General features: G+C 44.5%; 1 protein-coding gene across 1 annotated transcript; it reads right to left on the reverse strand.

Moving 5' to 3' along the window:
• Nucleotides 1–7,046: 7,046 nt before the first annotated feature.
• On the reverse strand, nucleotides 7,047–22,212 carry NOBOX (NOBOX oogenesis homeobox). The gene is made up of 9 exons (XM_088166052.1): nucleotides 22,158–22,212; nucleotides 19,074–19,697; nucleotides 18,586–18,692; nucleotides 18,369–18,454; nucleotides 17,329–17,462; nucleotides 11,092–11,365; nucleotides 10,289–10,596; nucleotides 7,907–8,211; nucleotides 7,047–7,342 (listed from the first exon to the last, which is right to left on the reverse strand). Exons 1-9 carry the CDS (start codon nucleotides 22,210–22,212, stop codon nucleotides 7,304–7,306), a joined length of 1,932 nt encoding a protein of 643 aa, XP_088022178.1. The 3' UTR covers nucleotides 7,047–7,303.
• Between the last annotated feature and the right edge of the window lie 1,900 nt (nucleotides 22,213–24,112).

Raw genomic sequence — 24,112 nt, forward strand, 5'->3', positions numbered from 1 at the left:
AAAAATTCCAAATCAAAACCCAAACAAAACCACCAAAAAACCTGGGACAGAAGTAGAGAGCATGTGAGATTAAGACTGCAATCTCAGGTGATGCTGGCATGAAGAGGAACATGCATTGCAATGAAGATCTGCAAGATCTGTGCTTCCCTTGGAGCTCTATGGAACAAATCTAGGAATTCAAGAAAGATAACACAGTTTTGTGATGAAGGCATATCGATGTTGTTCTGCTTCAGATCCAAAGTGATGTGAGGCAAGTCAGAGATTCTTGAGCTAAAAATAATCTTTACTAACTAGATCAAATGTGCATAGGCCCAAAGGAGGCTGAAAAATAAAAAAAAAAAAAAGTTATGCCTTCCTAGCAGCCCTTCCTAATTTTTGAATTATTGGCTAATTTTCTGCATTTTTTGGAAGTGAAGCATTTACACTTTTCAAAGTGCTGTTTTACTCTCTAAAACTGGTTGTGTTAGGCCTTCCTGTCATTGCCTGTTCCATGGAAAGTCTCTAAGTTGGGTTTTGTTTGCTGCCTGCCAGCTCTCTGCCAAGCAGGATATTTTCCATTTTGCATGCAACTGCCAGTAAAAAAAGTCCAAAGAATTCCACGTGTGCCTCTGCACCTCTCCAGATAAGAGCTCCTTTTTATGTTAGTGCAACTATGTTGTAGCTTATTTTGTGCAAGTACCTTTGAGGCCAAAAAGTGCTCCTGAACCAGAAGCTTAATTTAGTCGATGCTGTGTGGGCTCAAGAGTTCCTCACTCATTTTCCCCTGGCTAGGTCGGGTTTTGCAGATCCAAGAAGTTAAACAACCAATTCTTATTTAAGTATTTTATTCAGCAGCATCACATTTATACAGTCACTTTTCAGAGCAAAATAGGGAATTCCCTCTTTTCTTCCTCTTCCCCCTCCTCCTAATTTTTTTCCTGTGCTTACAGTCCCTGAACCAGGACAGGATGGAGGGTTGGTCCAGCACTTCATTGACCAAGAGTTTTGCCCATGGGAGGATTCCTGCCATCAGCCTGGAATATGCTCAGGCTCCAGAGCAAACACTGCTAAAAACAGCTTTCACTAAAGCCAAGCCTGCTGAAAATGCCATTGCCAAATCCAGCAAAAAGATTCTTTAGATCCCTGTAGGACTTGGCGACCTCCCTCTGGCCTGGAGGCAGCACCTCTGTGCTCTGTGTTTCCACAGACACAATCACCTTCTTTCTGCACATGCCAGAGGTGCTGCTGGAGACCCTCTGGCTCACAGCAGCCAAGCAGAGGAATGATGTCACTGGAGTCTGCACCCACACCTGCACAGAATCCCAGGATGGGTTGGAAGGGACCACGGTGGGTCACTGGTGCCACCTCCCTGCTCCAGCAGGGCCATCCCAGAGCACAGGGCACAGGATTGTGTCCAGAGGGGTCTGGAATATCCCCAGTGAGGAGACTCCCCAGCCTCTCTGGTCTGTGTTCAGTGCCCAGGCAGTGCCCAGGGAAGAAGTTGTGCCTCCTGTGCAGGTGGAACCCCCTGGGCTCAGTCCCTGCCCGTGGCTCTGGTGCCATTGCTGGGCCCCCGGAGCAGAGCCTGGGCCCTGCTCGGAGCCCTCCCTGCACACAGGGACACCCAGGGCTGAGGGCCCCTCTCAGCTGGGGCTCCTCTCCAGCCTGGACAGCCCCAGCTCCCTCAGCCTTTCCCTGGCACAGATGCTCCAGGCCCTGAATCATCTCTGCAGCCTCCGCTGGCCCCGCTCCAGGAGCTCCCTGTCCCTCCTGTGCTGATGATCCCAGAGCTGGACACAGCTGCCCAGATGTGCCTCCCAGGGCTGGGCAGAGGGGCAGGATCATTCCCTGACTTTCTCTTCCCAGTACACCCTAGGCTGCATGTCCTGTCCACCCACCCACGGAGGCTCAGTGTAGCTCAGCCTTGGGGCACAAACTATTCCATTGCACAAGGAATGGTCAGAGAGGAACTAAACCCATTCTTGCATTCCTAATTTGTACCCTCTATGACCAGCCACATGCTGCCCACTTCACCCCCACTTTTCCACCTTCATCCAGTTGCTTCTTAGCCACAGTAGAGAGAGACATACATATTCCTTCAATCATTCATTCTTCCCCAATGGAGAGGCTCTCCCGTGGGAGCAGCTCAGCACCACAGGGCAAGTCCCACCTATAGGGAGATGGGGATTCCCTTTCCATTTCCTTCCTTCCTGCAGACAGAGTTTGAAACAGTGTTTATAAACAGTGGAATGACTCAGGAAAGCAGCTCTGGCAGGGTGGGGAGCCTGCTTTGAAAAAAAAAAAAAAAAACAAAAAAAAGCAATGACTTTTGCTTTATAATACATTGGCTGATATTCAGCTATCAGTACACAAAGGGCTCTTGTTCCTGAGCCATTAGCTAAATGAATCAGCAGAGATTTCCAGCAGTGTTTCTCCTGAGCCCCACCTCCTGCTCTCTGAAGGCTGGGAGGGCACGTATCCCTCTGCCACTGCAGGGACAAACAGGACACAAACAGGAAGGTGCCTTTTCAAAATGTAAAAATAAATCATGACTCTTCTGCGGATAACAGCACACACAAATTATGGGAAATATTTTCAGCCTTTGCCATGGCAAAGGGAGCGAATGCAAACAGCCCAGCTGGCACAGCAGGCTGACACCGGCTGTGGGATGGCTCTCAGCCCTGAAGCTCCAAGGCTGCCACAGCATTCCCAGTGTTCCCAGTGCTGTGGTGGGGAGAGGACAATCCCTACGCTTCGGGGGCTCTGATCCAACCAGCCCACTACACCCACACCAGAGCAGGTCACCCAGATTCGGGGTGGGGATCCCCCTGTGAGGGTCTCCAAATAACCTTTATTTCAGTTCCTTCATTCCCAACAGCTGTCCAGAAGTCATTGGAGCACCTTCCCTATGGAGAACAGGCTGGTAAAGTTGGGGCTGTTCAGCCTGGAGAAGGAAAGGTTGGTGTGTGGACACCTCACAGAACCTTCCAGTAGCTGATGGGGCTACAGGGAAGCTGGAGGAGGACTTTTCATCAGGAACTGTAGTGAAAGGGCAAGGAGAATGGCTTCACACTGACACAGAGAAGGTTTAGATGGGATATCAGGAAGAAATTGTTCCCTGTGAGGGTGGTGAGGCCCTGGCAAAGGTTGCCCAGAGAAGCTGTGGCTGCCCCATTCCTAGCAGTGCTCCAGGCCAGGTTGGAGCAACCTGGGATAGTGGAAGGTGTCCCTGCTCATGGCAGGGGGTTGGAACAAGCTGATCTCAAAGATCCCTTCTGACACAAACTCTTCCATGTTTCTGTGGTTCTAAGACTCCCAAGGCACCAGGAAGATTTTGGGCACCTTCTGGAGCCTTGTGTGCTGCAAGGAAGAGGCTGTGCCCAAGCCTCCAGGCAGGCCAGAGAGATTGACACGGGAACACACAGGTCTGCCTCCCCCACTCCCAAAAAAGCAAAAAAAGGAAACATCCAACTTCCCAAAGCAGCTGGGTTGACAAAAAGTGGCCATGTGACTTCCCTGCTTAAGGTAAGTGAGAAATGCAAGGATGAAATCTTCCCACAGAAGAATGGGAGAACTATGGAGAGGCTTTTATCTGTCACAGCAGGGAATGCTGGAGGGTCTGGGTTCCCTCTCTGTCCCAGCACCAGAAGATGAGATGGACCCAAGGGGCATTTTGCTCCAAATCCCTGAAAACAATCAAGGGACAGACTTCTCCACCTTGTTTAAAGTACTGTAAAAATCTACAGTGAGCACAGAGGGCACGGGAAATATCCCAAGAGAATGGCTTCAGTCCTGTATATAACTGGAACTTTTAAATTACTGGCTATTTACAGCTGCCTTGCTGTAAAATCAAACACCTCTCAGCAGTTTTTTTTCTCCAACATCAGCTCTTAGCAGACAGCTATCACACCCCTGGGCTCTGAAAAGCTGTTGCCTTTATGTTCAAAATTTACCAACCCCTTTTTCTGATGGATCAGCCAGACGTGGGATGTGGGACACACAAGAAGATCAAGGAATGTGTCCCAGAAGCTGGTTTGATGACTGAGCTGTGCAGGCTCACCTGGCAGATGCATTATCAGTGCTGAATGTGTGATTATCATTAAGCTAATGAGGTCTCACAGGTGTTTCCAAGCTCAGCACTTGCCTGTGAAGATGGAGGGCAGTGGCAGGTGATTGATTTGGGCTTGTTTTGTTTTGTGGGGGTTTTAAAGTGTTCTGCTTAGCACAGCTGCATGAAGTGAAATCAATATTTATCACCCAGCAACAGATGATTGTCTCATCTGATTTGTAGCAATCTTTATAATACATGCAAAAAATTATTCCTGCTGTTGAACTGAATTAATGCTGATACTTTCTAATGTATCCCACCTTACAAAAACTAAGAGGCCTGTAAGAAAAGATTTCTCTTATTTACTAAAACTGAAGTTAGTTCACGTGAGTTCATGTACTCTCATTACATAAAATGGGACTTGTTTGTAGAAAATACAACAAAAAATTTGTATTTTTGCTGACCAAGGCATACAAGAAAAGGTTAATATACCAAATTTACCTGGTTACACATCAGCTATTTAGAAGCACCAAAAGTTTAAAAATTAATTTTACTAAAATATGCAAATAGAGGATAGACATGCACATATGTGCACTGCCAGCTGAACAGCCACACTTTGGGGAAGTGGGCAAAACCTTGCTTCTGTGAAAATCAGTTTGTGACAATACCCTCACTCCCATTTCTAGTCTTACAGTCACAGTACTGCATGAGTCTAAGAGAAATACATCCACAGTCTGCCTTGTCAACTCAAAAAAACCCCAGCAACACTTGATAACACACAGCTTTCTCTTTGCACCAAGTCTGACTCACTTCAAAATCCTGACTGCTTGGCACTTCCAGTTCAAATAACAATACAGAGGCAAAACAATTCTCCACACTTCAAAGGAGGTGCCAGTCAGGCAGCCATGGAATTTGGAATTTTGATCCTGCCCACTCTAACAAAATGAGCCTTCTTGAGACTTAACATGAAAAGGGAATAGCTAATGAAAGCACCCATGGAGTCTTGTCCAATACACACCTAATTCCACTACAAATTGCAGCAGGGAGAACAGCACGAGGAGCCTGGAATGCTCCTGGGATTCCAATATACCAGTGCAGCATGGATTGCAGGTGTAATAGGGAGGGCCACATGAGGATGGAAGGCTCTTCACCTTGGTGGGACACCTGCCACCATGGTCAAGAGCTGTCACTGCTTCTGCCAGAGGCAGCACTGGGAAAAAAAATCCTGCCTGTGGTTAACCCTGGTTTGGCTCAAAGCCAGCAGGAGCACAGAGGATCAATCTGGCCATCCATGTACTCTCAGGTACCCACCCTTTCCTCCTCTTTCTGATGGGAAAATCTCAGTTCAAAACTCCAAGCCAAATTGAACCTGGCAAGTTTAATGTACAGGCATGGAAATAAAATCAGGCCATTCCCAGAAAAGTTGATGTTTTACCCAAAACCTTAAACACAAAGGATTGGCCATTTCAAAAATTCACTGTGCTCATTCTCCAAACCTTTTGAGACTGCAGCACACAAAACTCAGTGCTTGGTGTCACATTTGGATTGGGAATGCTGTAGGCAGATCATGAGAGCTGAGGCAGGGACTATGCCACCAGACAACATCCCAAAAGCCTGTTTCTGAAAATGTGCATTTCTCAAAAAGCACACTAAATTACTTCTTCGTCATTCTATGAGAAGGAGCAGGTAGGGCTGAACAAGCTGGCATTCTGTTGGTTTTGTCCTTTTCCAAACCTGCAAGAGCTGGTTTGGGATCCAGGCAAGAGTCCCAGCCAGCTTTCACTATGATCAGTTTTGCAGTCATCACCACAAACACCTTTCAGAGTGACTTGTAATTGCAATGAAAACTCCTATTCACACCTCTTGGAAATATTGGTTTAGGCTGTTCAGCTGAGGATGAGTGAAACAAGTGTGAACTAATGCAAATTCCCAACCAGCTTATTACAGGCAAGAATTAATGTTTGCTGGAGGAAAGGGAAATTCTGGAATAGCCACACAAAGCTGCAGTCTCAAAATCTGTCCCTGTCTACTGCTTAGTCCTTCAGCAGTACTAGCTACTGCCAGACATAAACTAGTGTTTTACAGGAGGAAGAAAAAGGAGAGGAGCTGCAGCATCCAGCTCCTGCCAGACACTGCATGGCCAGATTGCAGAGGAACTGAAAAGACCTGGTAATGCCTACTTGCACAAGGTACAAGAGGGGCACCCACATCACAGTAAATATAAAAATGATTTGAGCATTATCTGTGTCAAAAAGCCAGTGGAAAGACTCAGGGTTAAACACAGGAAGTAACAAAGGAAATGCATGTCCCTCTTCCTACAGCACAATGGTCTTTCCTCACAAGAACACAGCCTGACACCCATTTTAGCCACTCCTAGTGTACATCCCATACATCCTACACATCCAGATGGTTCCAGCTGCTCTGGGAAGCACAATTCCTGGGGACTGCAGCTCTCAGAGTGAACAATCTCTTCACTGGAGTCCTCTGCTCCTGCTGCTGACCACTGATTTTAGAGACACATTTCATCTGTTTCCCAAGCAAAGCAGGAGCCGAGACGATCAAGCCAAGTTCTAAGAGATCAATTCAAATGGGATGCTAAAGAAATTAATAATAGACAGGGACCTGCTTACACTGTCAGCAATTATAGTCTTGCTGCTGTTTATTGTTATAGTTTTATTGTTATAGTTTTACAATGAAAATAATTTTTTAGAAGTAATTCAAGGCTAGCAAACACCGAATCACTGGTGGACTTCCAGCGACATTTCTTTTGCTGTCTGGAGTCCCTAAAATCAGGTGTAGTTGCTGGAGGTTCTCCTCCTGCTTTGTATGTATCTTATTCCTCCTGGCTTCTCTTCCTATGTATTCCAGGACAGCAGCCAGACCTTCTGATACTTGCATGATCTGGAATTTTTACCAATAGGATTCTGGTTCCTGTATCAGCTCTTTCTTGTCTGAGGGCTGGTCAAGATTAGAATTAGTTAAGAAGAATAAACAAGTAAACAAGGAGTGAAGCAAAAAAAAAAAAAAAAAAAAAAAAAAAAAGACAGAGCAGAAACTTTTATTGAGTGAAATATCCCTGCTTCTTTCTTCAGCAAGAAGAACAATCATGGCAACAAGAAAAAAAAAATAACAAAAAAAAAAAAGTGCATCTGCTGCAAATAATATCATTCTTATCTTTTTTTGACTCTTCTTATTTTGCAGAGTTTAAAACAGCAATTCTTCCTCTTCCTTTTTTTTTCCCTCAGATTGCAGCATTTTTCCTCTTCCTTTTTTTTCTCAGATTGCAGCATCAGTCATTGGTTTCTTCTTTAGTTTCTGCACAAAAACCCAAACAGATTCATAAGGAAATGTGACACAAAATACACTGAATTTTTCAAATGTTTTATATCTCAAAATTAGATACACATCCCTCACACAGACACCCTTCCAAAGAATATTTATGGCATATGACACCTTTCAACAATTCTAGAGTAAGGTAATTCTGTTTCCAAGATAAAAGCCTTAGACTCCAAACAGAAAACTCTCCCCTCCCCTTCTCCCTTCTTGGTGAAGTTCAGCCCTGAAGAGAGGTGTCTATGCCTCTGGAAATCTTAGAAATAATCAGTTCTGTGTAGCCATACAGCTCACAACAGATGATGTCTGAGGAAACACAGAACTTTGCCATCTATTTTACTGACTTTTCTGTCCCCATTCCCAAAAACAGACGGATCTAAGAACTAGGTATAGGATAGGTATAGGATGATGGGACCTGCCACAGGCAGCAGCTCACAAAAAAATAATGCCACGCTTTCCATCCTGCATTCAGGAGAGCTACTGCTGTCTTAGAACTCTTTTCTTTCCCCCCTCCTTCTGCAAGAAAACAATCAGCTGGTTACCAACAACAGTTTCTCCTTTCTTGCTGCTGTTCTCTACATCCTTTTTTTCAGTGGGTGCTGCCAACTCTGGCTCTGTTTGGTAGCTCTGGTAGGAACTTATCTCTGGTAGTGTCACTCCCTTTTGTTTTCCCGTCTGTGGCATGGATTCCAGTTCTGTTCCATTGGACACTTGAAGGAGATATGGCTCTGTGAAGTACTGTCCTCCTGCCATGCTAGAATAAGGCATTTCGGAATGCAACTGATTGGAGAAAGGAGCTCCCTGCACGTAGAAATCATTCCAGGGGACAGCTGGATAGGCAGGGATGTCTGCTGAGGGAAAAGCCACCAAGAAAAGAAGAATAATGAAAATAATGGAAACACGTCTACATACAAGAAGTGTGTGTTGTGCTTTGCTCAGTGCAAACACAGCACTGCAGCAGACACCACACACACATCAAGGATCACTTTGCTCTTTACATTGTACTTCCAATGTATTTAACCAAAGCATGGTTCTTAGGAAGAAAAGCTTAGGAAGCTCATAGCATTTTTATAATCTAAAAAAAATCCATGCCACTCAGCACTGATCCTGAGCGTATGCAATGATAGTAGAGATTATCATTTTCCCCCCTCCAGTATTTTTTTCTATTCCCATTTTCCAAGTTAGCTCTGCCAGGCATAAGATGGATGCTTAATCTTCACTTTCACTTTTTTTATTTATAAAAGCTGCAAACCAGGAAGTAGAAATGTTTTGTTAATTAATATTGGTAAGTCAACTAGGCTGCTCACTTGTTTATGTGCTGATGTAAGACTCGGTGTGTCTGCACTGACAGACTGGTTTCCAGCCCTGCACTTTAGGAAACCTGGAACCTTTTCAGGAAGAAATGCCTCCCTTGTGAGGGTGGTAAGGTATTGGAATTCAGAGGAGTTGTGGCTGCCCCATCTCTGGAAGTGTTCAAGACCAGGTTTAATGGGGCTCTGAGGAACCTGGTCTAATGGAAGGTGTCCCTGTCCATAGCAGAGGGCTGGAACTGGATGAGAATTAAGGTCCCTTCCAAACCAAGCCATTCCAAGATTCTATGATTCTGTGAATTTGGTCATCCTCACTGCACAACAGAAAAGCCATTTACTTTTGATTGTGCTCTGGACAGAAGTATGGAGTAAGAGAATATCAACTGCCTCTGTTCCTTCAACAACCTTCCAACTTCACCAGCTTGCACCTTTATACACCCCTTGATGCCCATACAACATGCCCCAAGGAATGCAATACACACTTGTGCATCAAGCTAGAAAAAACATCTCATCTGATGCAGTCTGGGACACAGCCCTCTCATTATTTCTGGCACTTCAGACTGAAAAACCACAGAAAAGAATAATTATGCCTTGGAACTAGAGCAGGGAGCCAGGGCCAAGTGCGTTTGATAGCATGGGTGCTGCCAACCTGTCCTGCACAATGTCAGCTGTGAGGAGTGGGGACAGAAGCCAGCTTGCAGCCTGATGTGAGTCAGACTGAGACTTCCCTCCCTGACAAGGTCCACAGAACTGGTACAAAACCAGCAGTAGCATCTGTGGGCTAAACCTCTTTGTTCTCTCATGTCGTAAGACAAGGGATGGAGCTTTTGGAGTGTGACCTTAATTTAACAAACCTGTCAGTCCAAATTAATTAAATACAACAATTTGTCATTTGACTATACTTGGGCTTGAATAACTTCAAAATACAAAGCCCAGACTCAAAACAAGGAGATCAACAATGTCATTTTTACCTAGGTTTTCTGTCTGTTTGCTTTTGTTTTGTTTTTTTTTTCAGAAAATTATGCTAGTGTGCCTTCATCTCAGTGCTGTTGCAAATTCAAGTCAGAGGAAGAATCTATGTTCATACTCTGTTGGTTCCTGTCTCTCTTCTCTTGCACTACCCTATGATAAGTAACATGATTTCAAGCTGGTTTCTGCAGAAGCCAAACAGCGAGAAGGCTGTTTTTCCTCATTATCTCCAACTATCGCATCTGCTGTGGCACCTTTTCCACTTTGCACCCTTGACTCCCACCACATGCAACAAAGGGCTGATTGTGTACACAACAAGACACTCTTGGAAAAGGAAAGTTACTTCTCCAGTCCAGACAAAACCTCTGCACTATCTGACACATTTAATCCTCTTCCTGATGTGTGCAGCAGTTTGGGTAGTAACTTTTGATTCAAATGAATGGGTCACTCAGTACTTTTGAAAAAACCAAGCATACACGCAAATTAAGTGAAAAAAAAAAGATGGGGACATCTACAGATTTGTGTAGGTACGTGGATGTTCCTTCTTTGTGCCACAGCCATCAGTGAATCCACTGATCATGTCGAATGTTTCAGGGTATTATTTAGTTACTGCAGAGGAGCAGGATGCCAAAATATTTCAGAAATTTACCTGAATTGCCATTTGGCTGCTGCGCCATTAGTGGTCCCCCCGTGTGGTTTTGTACATAGTCTTGTGTGGCTCCATAGGATATGGCTCCACTGTTGTCAGGTAAGTCTGGGAAAGGTGGATGGGACTCCAGGGGTGTTGGAGGAGGAAGGTGGTCACTGGAGAACATATTGCTGGCCAGGTGACCTTGGTGACAGAACTGGGAAAGCTGACAGATTCCCCCCTGGATGCTGTACTGACAGTAGGTGGCCTCCAGGCTGTCTGTAGGCTCCAGCTGCTCGGGGTAAGGACAGGAAACTGGTGAACTGAAGCTGCAGAGAGCAAGGAGAGAGGCAATCCAAAGATTAAAGGACAGTCAGCAGCTAATTGTTGTCCAATTAACAACTGTTTTATTGCCAAGCCTTCCTCTCAAATGCCAGGCACAGGACAAAGGCAACAAAAGCCACTTGAGCGAAGAAGAGCTTTTACAGCAAGATTCTTTTGCAATTAGTATTAGTGGGGATTATTTTCCCACTCTCCAAAGCCCACCCCAAAACTTGGAACAGCCTCACTTTCACTTGACAGGAATACAATCCTGAGAGCACACTGAGTACAGGTAGCACCTGTCTCATAGCAGGCACCCTGTCCTATTATACACATTATACAGTTTTTCACACATCCTTTAAAGGATATTGTCACATCTGCATCTCACTTTTCATTAATCCTCCCACCTAATTCCTCATCCCCTGTCCCACATTCACCCTCCCAGGGCTTCTACCCGGGGTCGCTTTTTCACCTCCCTCAAAGACACTCTCATCTGCTCCTACCCTTGGTTCTGGACGCCGTAAGAGAAGGCTTCCCTGGAGCCATTTTCCTGACTGGCCAAGCTGCATTGGCTGCTGGGCGGGTCCAGCATCAGGGGAACATTGTGGCCGTGCGGGTTGAAGGCCAGGCTGAGCGGCAGGCTGGCCCTGCGGATGGGAGGAGGGCTGGAGAAACTAGGGAGGCACTCCACGCCGCTGGAATTGAAGTGCAGCTGCGGCAGCGCCTTGCTCTGAGCTTGTGCTTCACAGGGTGCCACCATTCCTGCCACCGAGGAGGCTGTGAATGAAACAGAGACTGTCACACTGTGCTTGTCGCACTGGGAATGTGCAGGAGCAACCAGAGGGAATGAAAAGAGGAGCAAGAAAAGCAAGATGCCAGCGAAAGAGTGGACGTTAAATGATGAGATTAAAAGCAAATGAGTACCAGCACTGCTGTTGAGAAGCAAAAGGGAGTAGCAGCAAGCTCTCTGGAACACAGGATGATGCTTATTGGTTAAATAAAATTACCTTTGTGATTTCAGTCTCTGCATACTATCTTTATCCAGCTCTCAAGAAGGCAGCCAAATGAAGCAAAGTACTTCTTGGAAAAGAGTCAGGAACAATCCCCCAGTCATCTTCCATTTCTACTGTCCTCTGGGATCAGTAGAAAGCTGCACAGATCACCCTTTTGAAAAAATGAATATGCTTTGAAAGAAACAAAACTGTGCCTTTACAAATCCACAGTCTTGGCTGTTTTGAAACAGATTTTCTCTCCTGGTTTGGCCTCTGATGAGTCATGCCAAAAACAAAAATCAAAAAAGTAGAAATGGCAGCTGAAGGTCCTTGGGAAAAAGAAGATGGGAGACAGAAAAGGAAACCAACATCTTTTGGTTGCTAGAATCTTGTTTGGTGACCTGTCTCCTCAGTCACTGCTGGAAAAGGAGAGAGGAACAGTTTCCTACAGAACAGCCTCTGTAGAAAGAGGACAATAGAGGAAATTAAAGGTCAGAATCAGATATGCTTGTGATCCCAAGTGACAATTATACATGAAGCTCAAGAAGCTTGGGCATGGTGCAAGAAAATAAGCTTCTCTCTTACTGTGGCAATTAGCAAATGGTTTCTCTCTTCACAAATGTAGCCATCACATGTGCAGGAAGATGCAGTGATTTCTCCAGTCTAGCCAGGCTGAACCAGCACAAGGATGAGGAAGAGAAGAGAAAATATCACCAGCTCCTCAGGTGAAGCTCTCCCACACAGGGGAAGTCCGCAGCTGCACTTCACCCTTGCAGGCATAGAGAATAACATCAAATGCACTCCACCAGGTGTAACTCAAAGGCCTTAAACACAAACCTAAACATAAAGATGCCACAACAAGTATTAGCAGCCTTTAGAGAATTTTGGAATGCATATCCTGAGAGCTGATGAGGAGTTTTTACTTCAACATCTTGCAGCACTGTTTCTCAGATTCCCCAGTGTGCTGGGCAGTTTTGTGCCTCATCTTCCCACATTCTGCTCTTTCTAACTTTCTGCAGCCATGAAGAGAAGGAATCACAGTATTTCAATGAAAGCTTTTCAGGTTTTCAATAGCCCTCATTTTGGGCTCAGTCAGAAAACTGAAGCAAGATCTAGGATGGTGTCTCTAAAACATTCACATGCCCAGGCAGTTCTCAGTGGTTTATTTTTTCTGTTTGAACACACTATTTATCCATGCCAGGCTGCAACTCAGATGTACCTGTCACATTCCTGCGTTTTGGCTTAGCCAGAAATGAAACTGAAGATTTCTTCTGATTTTTTTTAATCCTTCTTTAGCACTGGTTCTCCTGACCATTGTGCCCCAGAATGTTCACACAAACATTATGGAACAGCAGCCATGGGGAGGGCACAACTTACCTGAAAAGCAATCTATATCCAGGTAAAACTCCAGTTCAGTAATGAGAGCTGTTCTGCAGATGGCCCTGCTCTTCCTCACGATGAACACAAGCAGCCCAGGAAATCACTTCTAAACCCACTTTCATACCTACTAAGATTTTTTTTTTAATATTTTAAATGCTCAGTGCAAATAATCTTTGTGGATCATAGCAGTAAGACCCCCAGGCAATGAGAGTATGAGACAGCACCCTCAATCTCCAAAGAGCTGGTTCAGCCTTTTCTAAAGTCAGTTCTGCTTCTCTGTCCTTTCAAAGATACACTGAAATTGTGTCTTCTAAATAAAGTCACAAATGCAGTAAGAATAAACAATTCCCAGAGAAGTCATATCTGCTGAATCTGACATATCTACAGAAGATTGCAGAGTTGCTCTATGAAGAATTTTGACCCCTGCCTTGAGATAATACTTATATTGTACAATTCTGTGGCTTTTCCTGACACTGATGTAGAGAGAGAGAGAACCTCAAAAGGCTTTCCAGTGAACACGGGAATGTAACAGCAGGATTTTTATTTCTTGCTTCCATTACTTCTGGGTTCTCAGTCCATGAGACAATCTTGGGAATTTTTGGAGAGCAATTTAATAATTTACAGCTTCAGATCTCTGAACCAGTCCTGGCACTACACTTGACTTAACTCTAGAATGGTTATTCTGTTTCCAGTCTTTACTGGAACATCAAGGACCATAACAAAGCTTTTGATAGATTCATCCTCATCTTGAAATTGTGAGAAAAGGAATTTGTTCCAAATTTGTTTGGAAGCCAGAGTTCTATAAGTGAAGTCATTGGAGCTTGTCATTTATTTATTGTTCTTTGACAGACCATATCCAGATTCATCCAATTGCTCCCTAGATTTCCATTACAATCCCATCTCTGCCAGTGAATTTAATCACCTTTGCTTAAGAGTTACCAGGTTGGGCTCCTGACAGGTGTCCTCAGCAAGGCAGATATCTGAAAAAAGGATTTCCTGCAGAAGCACCAGTGGGGCAGAAAAATCTCCTCCCACAAACCAGAGGCACAAAAAGGAACTCCAAAGAAAACATAAGCCAATGAATCACAGATATACATGTATCTGTAAGAAATCTCAGAAGGCCAAGAAAAGCTTCAAATAACTGCCAGTGTAAAAAAAAAAACAACAAAAAACAAAACAATTTCAATCATGCTGTCTAGCAAAGTAAAAACAACAACAAAACATTTCTAAGATCAAAGCAAGCCCAAATTTGAAGTTTTTGAGGCACAAAAGGCTCTAAAAAGGCAAAGTAGTGTGGCTACTATATCCAAATCAGAAGCCATAACTGCCAGCAGACATCTCAAATACAACTCACTGACATTTTTAATCAGCTTGTTTGGAGAACTGGTGGAAACATCAAAAAACCCAGCAAACCCACAAACCAACAGACAGTACTGGGTACAGCAAGGAAAAACAATGAAAATTGCAGCACTGAACACTCTGCAAAGGTCTCATGCACTTAAATAATTTTCTTGTCCTGCTGAAAGTGGTTAAAAAGAAAAGCACCTGAATAGCCATTCCAGCAGGTCACACTGTGGGCCCAAATGCATCACGATGCACAGATCACAAAGGCTTTTGCTGACACCATCCATGAGCTGTTTCCACAAGGGACACTACTAAGCAATTGGTTTTGCCTTGTAAATTGAAAACTTTTTATATTCATCTGTTTCCTCTTCTGTTTTGCTCCTGTTAATTTGGATTTTATCCTATCCAGGTTTTGTTTCCTTCATTTTCTGAGATATCCTAATAGAGAAAACATGGGTGGCTCTATTTCTAGGCAAGCTTTTTTTTCTGAACAAGGAGTTGAACAGATTCAAACGAAAGATTGCTTTCATTTTCCTTCTCTTTCATTTTTTGCTTTCATTCTTAAAGAGAAGAAGTCTGAATTTGCAATGGTAAACAACAACAAAAAAGTGAGTTTCGTTCCCCATAGCTGTGTTTTCCTGCACCTAGCAAGGCAAAACTGGAACTGGAGTTTTCCAGGTGATTGTGCCATGCAGATTTCTCTTCTACAAGGACTCTCTCCATGTAGTATCAGTCTTTTCCCTCACAGAGGACATTTGCCCTTTTTTCTTCCTTACACATTGCACCAAGAATTCAGATGGGATCTTTCTTTTCTATCAGAAAGATTTGCTTGCGTTTTCCACGTGGAGAGCTGCATCCCAGTGTGCAGATCCCCCAGAAAGAAATGTCTCAATGCAAGCAGAGCACAAGATCATGTCCCTGAATGAAAATTCATTTCTCTGACAGACATCTAACAGGGCAAATGGCTTCATGCTGACAGAGAGCAGGTTTAGACTGGGTATTAGAAGGAACTTCTTTCCTGTGAGGCCGTGGCACAGGTTGCCCAAAGAAGCTGTGGCTGCCCCATCCCTGGAAGTGTTCCAGACCAGGCTGGGGCTCTGAGCAACCTGGGATAGTGAAAGGTGTCCATGCTCATGGCGGGGTGGTGGAAGAAGAAGATCTTTAAGGTCCCTCCCAACACAAACCATTCTGTGATTCCCTGATATTCTCTCCTGACTAAATAGTGTGTCTGCAGAGCTACTTTCGGAAACAGGAGAGGGTCCTAAAGCATAGAAATCAGAGGATATTTGGTTTGTTTCCTTTAAACAAATTCTTGGTTTCTATCCAATACAGGGCTCAACAGACTTCACCACTTCGTCACTCTGAGAGCAGTGAATTACTCAAACACTTTGACCATATTTACTCTGTTGCAAGAAGTGGAAAAACTGGAACTAACTGAATTACAGTCCTATTGCTTAAAAAGGTCATTGGATTGACTAAAGAAACCCTTGCCTTGAGAGGATGACAAGCAAATTTAAATGACAGAAGTACTAGATTAGGTTATAAAGAAAGTATCTCAATTACATACTCTTAGCAACACATGAAGCATTCTAAGCTTGTTGATGCAATCTTTCAGTTGCTTTCCACTGTACCAAAATACCTTTAAAGTAAAACCATTACTAAAACATTGAGTAATTCTTAGAAAATTAGTTTCAGGAACTGCCCTTAATACTGTTAACTAAATACTGATATATTTAGAATACAACGAGGAGACAGATATAATGGCATGAAATTCCAAAGAATTCATTATACTGGGTAGCAACAAAACACACACAGCAGTACCACATGTCAGCACATCTACTGCTTGGGATATCCGTCCCTAAGGAAGTAGTGGAGTCCTCATCACTTAGGAAATCTTTTCATATTGTGCCAGCTTGGAAAAACAAACGTATTTAGGAAATGCTTTTTAGGGAGCACCCCTGACTCTAGGGAATACTCTTGGACTGCACACATCAATCAACAATTAGACAAATCCTCTCTCTCTCATTGCCATCAATCTTTCAACACAGCTCAGGTAGAAAACTGGTTGAACAGCACACCCCACTGACTTAAAAGTCCACTGCAACAGCGATTAAAAATCAGCCCTCAGCTTTGGAACTCAGCTACTCTCACTCCCTCAAGATCTTGCACAAAATGGAAACCTGCCCAGCCTGGAGAAGCCAAGGAAGCCCATTTGGATGTTTTAAGGTGTGGAATACCTGATGGAGTCTCTACAACACCAGCAGTTCACAAGAGTGAACCTTCCTTATGCAGCTCACTTGGCTCAGGCTGTAGCCAAACGTTTCCAGCTAAACCAGAATACGGGGAATGTGTATCTGCCACGGAGAACATCAGAACCAAGAACTCCTTGCTGGCTTGTGCTAAGACAGAAACAAGGACTGCAAATCTGTCTCCAGAATTAGCACAGAGGCACCACGGTGCTGGTACATAACTGGTAGAAACTCAATCAGCAGTGAGCTGCTATACCTACAATCACAGAATCACTGGAAGAGACCTTAAGGACAACCTCATTCCACCCCCCTACCATGGGCAGGGATGCCTTCCACTATCCCAGGCTGCTCAGAGCCCCATCCAACCTGGCCTTGGACACTGTCAGGGATGGGGCAGCCACAGCTTCTCTGTGCCAGTGCCTCACCACCCTTATAGGAAAGAATTTCTTCTAAGTATCTAACCTAAATTTCCCCTCTTTGAGTTTGAAGCCATTCCCTCTTATCCCACCACTACAGTTCCTGATGAAAAGTCCCTCTACAGCTTCCGTGTAGGCCCCTTCAGATGCCAGAAGGCTCCTCTGACGTCTCCACAAAACCTTTTCTCCTTCAGGCAGAACTGCCCCAACTTTCTCAGCCTGTGGAGTGACCTGGTGTCACTTTTTGCACCGATGGCATAAGGCTCTGACAGGGCTTTTCCTAAAGCATTTGGGAACCTCCCAGCTCCACCAGCTAATGCTGCAGCTGTGCAAAACACTCGTGCTGGTCATGGTCTCACCTGAGGCAGAGGTGGGGGATCCAGGGTGTGTGCTGAGCAGGCTGGAGGAGTTCCCAGCTCCAGGGTCTCCTTCCAGCAGGGCAGGCTGGTCTCCAGCAGCATCAGGCAATGGAGGCACAGGCAGAGGAGGTGCCCTGCAGCAGACACAGAGGACAGGCAGGGCATTATGACCAATCATGCACTCTTCTATCTGACAAGAGGCAGATTCTACATCACCAGCAGGTGCAAAGGGAAAGCACTGGCTGACTACAAGGGTAAGAAATGCAGTATCAGAAGTCTTTGGGGAAGCAGCTACAGGTCACTTGTATAGGACAGGCAGCAGGAACAATGCAATGAAGTAAGGTGCTCTCCAATTTTTCACTTTAATTTTTCTTCTTTTCATTGTTTTCTTCATAAGAAGACACTCCAGATTGCCATAAATACATCCCTATGGAGATTGATTTCTCCCCTCACACATTCCCCATCCCTTGAAAGACCATCTATCCTCTCACATATTCCTTTTTCCCCTCTATAAATGTCTTCTGCTCACATATGAAAGATGCTACCTTGTATTTCTCCAAAGAAGTCCATGACTTTCTAAGACTGATCTAAGCAAGCAGCATTTCCATCACCAAGTGAAAATCGGTAGAAATGGAAAGCAGTGGTGGGAGAACTGGGTTAAAAGAATCCCCAAGCACACCCAAAGCACCTGGCCAATGCATTCACACAAACTAAAAATGAAGAGGTGATTTCATAAACTTTTCCATCTCATCCCTTGCTCTCTACATGATTTCAGCCAGGGAAATTTCAACAGTTTCATTTCATAATTAATTTGATTGATTTGCTACAGGTTAATCAAAAGGACTTCTAAGAGGATCCACCACAATTTGCCCAGAAATCTGACAGGCTACCTAGATCCAACTCAGGCCAACTCTTCACTGTTTAAATGTAAAGGGGAAATGGCAAAAGAAAATACTTAATTTCTTAGGTATCAGTTGTGGAGAAATGTCAAAACAGAGAAAGTTCCTCACCCATAGCCCTCTGTTCCATAAGGGAATGACAGAGCTGATGCTGGGTATTTTTCGTTGCCCTTTATACTCAACTTCTGCAATTTCCGCCACTTTGCCCTGCGATTCTGAAACCAGACCTGAAAAATGGGAAGAAAGAAATGCAGTCAGGGAAGAAACCATCTACAAATGGGAACGCTGGCAATGTCCCCGTCCCTGCCCATCCCTGTTCTGCACAGAATCCACAGGCATAGAACACAGCAGGCATTACCAGGATACGCTGTGGTGTCACACCAACCACAGCTGCAATCTCCCTCCTCTTCTCACTGTCAGGGTAGTGGTCTTCCTGGAACATCTTCTCCAGCTCTTCTAGCTGCTCTAGAAATGATGCATTGTCCAAAGAGAGAGAGAGATGGGATGCATGTGACAAGAAAACAAGAAAAAAAATTAACAAGAGAGGGAAACAGAAAAAAAAAGATAGTATTTTTACTATCCTTAGAAATACACAAGTAATATAATGGATTTTTTAAAAATAAACTACAAAAATAAACAAAAATCTTCTTTTGCTGTTTCAAAAGCAAAGAGCATTGCTAGCAATGCTTCAAACGAAAGACACTCAGCTACCTTTATTAATGGAAGTCTTCACACATGTAATGGTGTGGAGTGCAGTGCAATATCAGAGCAGAACAGGGAAGGGAACACCAAGCTCCACTGGCACCACAAGTGTCACCGTGTGCCTGTGTGTGCCCTGGGATCTACCTGCACTGTAGAAGGTGCGCTGCTTCTTCTTGACAGGTAAGGATGTTTTTCCCTTGGCCACATCACAGCTGCCTCTGGACTCCAGGACTGAAGAGCCCTTGTAGGAATTCTGAGCTGCATTGCTGGCTGGAGCACCTCTGGATCGCTGAGGGGCTGGGCCCATCTCCTCCTGCCTGCAGGGAGCTCCAGCCACTCCAATGGATGCTTTCTTAGTTTGTTCCTTCTTTGCCTCCTTTTCAGTCCCAGCAGGGCAGTCACTCTCCGAGTGCTCTTGTGACCCTGACTGACCTGTGGGCTCCTGTGCTAATCCAACCTTTGTGTCACTGCAGAAATCCGATGGTTGCCCACGTGCTGAGGCAAATTCGTGCTGGCCATCGAGGACCATGGAGCCTTGGGAAGATGACCCAGCTGCCTGCAGGGTGTTGTATCCCAAATCTTCTTCCACCTTCTTTACAGAGCTGTTCCTATCTTCTATTCCCAAGTTATCTTCAACTTTTTCTTGTGTGGCTGTGCCTGGGAATGAAGGTAGCACACTGCTCCCCGCACCATGGCCACCAACAGCATCAGCATCCACCACAAAGTGCTCTGTATTCAGCAGCGTGTTCTCCTTCTCATCCTGGCACTCTACAAGGCAAAAATGGGGGAAAAAAAACCCAAACCCCACCCCACAGGCCCATTACCTAAGCTAGATGTGCCTGGATCAGGAGCTTCAGATATGGGGGAAGGAAAAGTCCACACAACAAAACGCAACAGTGACAAGAACCAGAGAGCTCAAAATAAAGACAGGTGTTGCCAGGAAAGCAACAGCAAAGAACCTGATATGGTCAATATTGAGATATTCAAACATGTGATGAGAAAAACCTCATTTTAAAAGCAAGCTGTAAACTACAGAAGAGAGTAATTCCAGACATGGAGAATAAAGGGAAGCTTGCATATTACAAATACAGTAGTGGGAAAACAGCCCCAGGGATAACACAGGTCTCTGGAATAAGCAACAGAAGAAAAATCAATGACCTGGCAAGAGCCTGTCACCTTACTAAAATGAGCAAAAGAAAGACAGAAGCAAAATTCTGGTCTACTGTGTCAGCAGGGATTACCTGACAAATGTCATCACTTTTTTTACTTTTACAGAGTTCTATCATACCAAAGCTGGCTAAGCAAAAAAAAGCCCATTAATTGTACAAACTTCTAATAACTGCCTTAAATTATTTCTCTGTAGTTTCAACCACACTTCTGAATAACAGACTTACAAGATAGGGAATGAAATAGGGGGATAAGGACAAAATTAGGTACAGAAGTCTAACTAAGTTCAACAAAAACCACAAACTGTGCTACAATAAGAGACTGAATAGTAGAAGACAGATCAGAGAGAACACAGCAAGAGAAATAATTGAAATAGGCATCAGAACAATACAAAAGCCTTATACTTTCCCAGCTGGCACATACATTTCCAAAAGTTCCAAAAACCTCCCAAGTGGCTCAGAATGTGTGAGTCTGTGTGATTTCTGCTACTTGAATTTTTTTTTTTAAGTTATTGTTTCATAAGATAGGAAGTAGAATAATAAACCCAAACCCATGTATTTGCCTCTGTCTGGAGAGAAGAAAGCTTGAGCAGACTGTTGGCAGCATTTCAATAGCATGTGACAACAGAGAAACTTGCTAGTTTAATTTTTTGGGGAAAAAGATAAAATAATTTCATTTCGCTGTGCTCTGCTTTTGATATATATTAGTACAATGCCAAAATAAAGGATTTGTTTCTGCCTCAAAGTCTCTTTCTGAAACAAGTGTTAATCAAGGAGGAGCCCCACAATTCCAAGCAGACGAAACTTCATAGAAGTATGAGGGGACTGCAGGCTGCTCCAAGAGCATCTAATTTGCTTTTTACAGGATTAAGAGAACCAAATTAGTTGCAGGGGAAAGAAACAGAAGCAGGAAACTATGCAGCTATAATAATTTGATTTTGTTAAGCAGCAACAAGTTTCCACTGCAGTTAAATGAGATTAAATATCCTGACGGGGAGGGTCAAGAACTGAATGAGGCAGAAGATGTCTCTGGTCTTTTTCCACCATCCTCCTGGTTACATCTGAGCTTGTTTCATTTATTATGTGGGGGAAAAAAAAAAAAAAAGAGTATTTTCACATGATTTGAGCAGGGTTTTTACTTGTTTCTATGCAAATCCCGGTATGCATTTACATCACAAAATAAGTGTCCAGGTCTTACGTGGGTACCTTGTAGCAGAAATAGGCACGTGAGAGTTTAATATTCTTTACAGAAATAATCCTCCAAGTGAATGTAAACTGCTATGTTTTATTTCTAGGACAGATGGCAAAGACCTCACAACCATTCGGGACTGCCAAGGAAAAGAGTTGAAAAGAAAAGCAAGTTTGGAGAGAGAGATGAGCCTTCCTGGTTAACAAAGAGGGAGTTAAAAAACCACTCCTTTCTCACATCATTCAGAGACCAAAGTGGACATCACTTTGTCCTACTTTTAGACAAGCAGAACGTTAAGTAGAAGGGATTTTAACCGAGAGGGAACATCAGGAATAGGTAGTCTGGAACACCTGGTGCACTTGCGGGAAGCCAAGCCCCTTTCTCCATCTCACAGCCACCTCCTTAAACATTCCTCGGAACAAGCCAATCACTTAAACTGCAAGGTTTTTAGGGTTGTTTGGGTCATTTTGTACCAAGCCCCCTGAACACACACACAGGGCAGGGGAAAAGGAACGGCTTCAGAGGTCTCTCCACACGAGGAGGAGGAAAACTGGACAGAGAGGAAAGACGCAAATGAGAAACCCCGAGGCAGCGGGAGCCCCTCGGTGTGGCACAAAGGAAAGAAAAATCCCCCTGCCCTCGGCCAGGTGCTTCGACAAGCCAGGGGACACAAGGGCCGGGGAAACCATCAGTGCCAGCCGCGGGGCCAGCACACGGCAGGGCTGAGGGAGGCTAACGAGGGCCCAGATAACATCGCTGAGGAGCGATTATCCTCCCCCGGCGCTGCTCATTAGGCTCATTGCCGGGTGCCTCCCCCCGGCCATTAATGCGAGCCGGCATCACTCATCCCCCTGCTCTCATCCATATCCTTACCACAACCTATTCCTAGCCCTCCGGCCAACTGCTGCTCCTCGCCCGTCCCGTCCATGCTGGCTCCGACCCGCTCCGCTACGGCCCGGCCCGGCCCGGTTAATGCCCCGCCCGTCCTGTCCTGCCCGGCCCCGGCCGCCTCATCAAGGGCACCTGGGCACAGCGGGAGAGGCCGCCCCAGCCCCACACAGCCCTAGGAACCATCCTGAGTCCTTGTTCCCCACACGGAGGGAACGGGAGTGTTCCAGCAGCGGTGAGCATAGCTCCGTGAGGAGCCGGCTCTGGAAATATCCCGTGTGAGCCTTGGTGCTAAACTCGCCAGCCGTGGGTGAGGGGGGCCTCGCCGTCTGGGCTCCTCAGTACGAGAAGGACAAAGAGCTACTGGAGAGGGTCCAGCGCAGGGAAACAAAGATGATGAGGGGTCTGGAATGCTACAAGGAGAGACTGCAGGGTTCTGGCTGTGCAAGACAGAGAGGGGATCTCATAATCCATATAAATATCTTTAAAGGGGTGGCATAAAGATGGCGCCAGGCTCTTTTCAGTGATGGCCAGCGACAGGACGAGGAGCAATGGCCATAAACTGAAACACAAGAAGTTTAATTTCAACATGATGAAGAACCTTTTTCCATAGAGGGTGGCAGAGCACTGGAACAGCTGACAGGGGAGGGAATGGAGTCTCCCTCTCTGGGGACATTCCACACTCATCTGGACACGCTCCTGTGTCACCTGCTCTGGGTTACCCCGGCTAGAGCATCTCTAGAGGTGCCTCCCAACCCTAGGGATTCCGTGATTTTGTTCTTTTGCAGTGGCCTGGCAGGAAGACATTTATTTTTTAACATGCTCTGGCTGCAGGTGTCCGGCAGCTTGTGGTTCTTCAGCAACCGGGGAAGTTGCAAGGAACAAATGGCACTTCCTGACTTTTGGGCACTGTAATTTGTGTCCTTAATTCTTAATAAAAAGAACAGAACAGTACCAGGTAGTGCTTGCATGAAGAATGAGACTTGCTTGTGTTCTGATGCACCAAAATAGAACGTGCTTCATCTTCCTGTTTATTGGTTCACCATCGTGTTGCTGGCACAGCACTGTTCTCCTCAAACCTCCTGTCTTTGTTTCAAGGTTCACTTTTAGCTTCTAAGGCCTTGCTTCTGCACATGCTTTCACCTGAGTCCTTTCATCAGGTTAAACGTGTGTAAGCTGAAACATCTGTGCCAACGTTTTGGAGCCTGTATAAATATTCTAACAGTGCACCTGGTTCAGCCATCAGCTCCAAGAAGTTTGGGCTAAAATGGCATTTAATTTGTTAACAGCATTCAGCTGACAAGACACAACAATCTTGGAGGGTCATGGGACCTCTTCAATAATAGAAAAAGTGCAAATATAAAAACCACTATCTGCTTTAAAAGTTTTTTCTGAGCAAGATTGTGTTTATTTACTGAACTCTGGTCCTAATGTCATCTTTTTTTTTGTGAATATAATAAGAAGTATGGAGAATGCTTTCATTTATTTTCCTTGAGGAGGGAGCAACATAGGTCTCCAGCACTGGGAGATTTTGGGGTTTTTTTGAGCCTCACATATATGTGTGTATTTTTATATATATATATATATATCTATATATATATATATATCTATCTATATATATATATATATAAAACATGTATATATACTTTATATATATTAAACTACTTTATACTTGAATATATTTTAAACTACTTTATGTGAAAAATGTCAGCAGTCATAAAATTTGATTTTCAGACATACACCATGACTTTCTCAGCTTCTCAACAAAACTTTTTAAATGCATCTTGTACTTCGTTGCTGTCCTCATCACAAAAAGAAACTAGTGTTAAAGGCAACCCTCAGAGGGCAGTTAATTGTTTCTTTTTTTCAGTGTAGAAATCCTGAATTTCTTTTGTCCAGATACACTTTATATCAGTCTCCACAGGTTCCTGGGGAAGATA

This window comes from Sturnus vulgaris, chromosome 5, assembly GCF_052056855.1.
Source record: "Sturnus vulgaris isolate bStuVul1 chromosome 5, bStuVul1.hap1, whole genome shotgun sequence".
NCBI lineage: Eukaryota > Metazoa > Chordata > Aves > Passeriformes > Sturnidae > Sturnus > Sturnus vulgaris.

What these genes read in the sequence shown, in the direction of transcription:
- NOBOX (XM_088166052.1), bottom strand. Translation starts at nt 22,212, where the DNA reads ATGGACGGGACGGGCGAGGAGCAGCAGTTGGCCGGAGGGCTAGGAATA. An exon ending in AAATACCCAGCATCAGCTCT is followed by an intron (nt 17,463 to 18,368) that starts GTCATTCCCTTA and finishes TGTCTGCTGCAG; the next exon opens with GGCACCTCCTCTGCCTGTGC. An exon ending in TACGGCGTCCAGAACCAAGG is followed by an intron (nt 10,597 to 11,091) that starts GTAGGAGCAGAT and finishes TGCTCTCTGCAG; the next exon opens with CTTCAGTTCACCAGTTTCCT.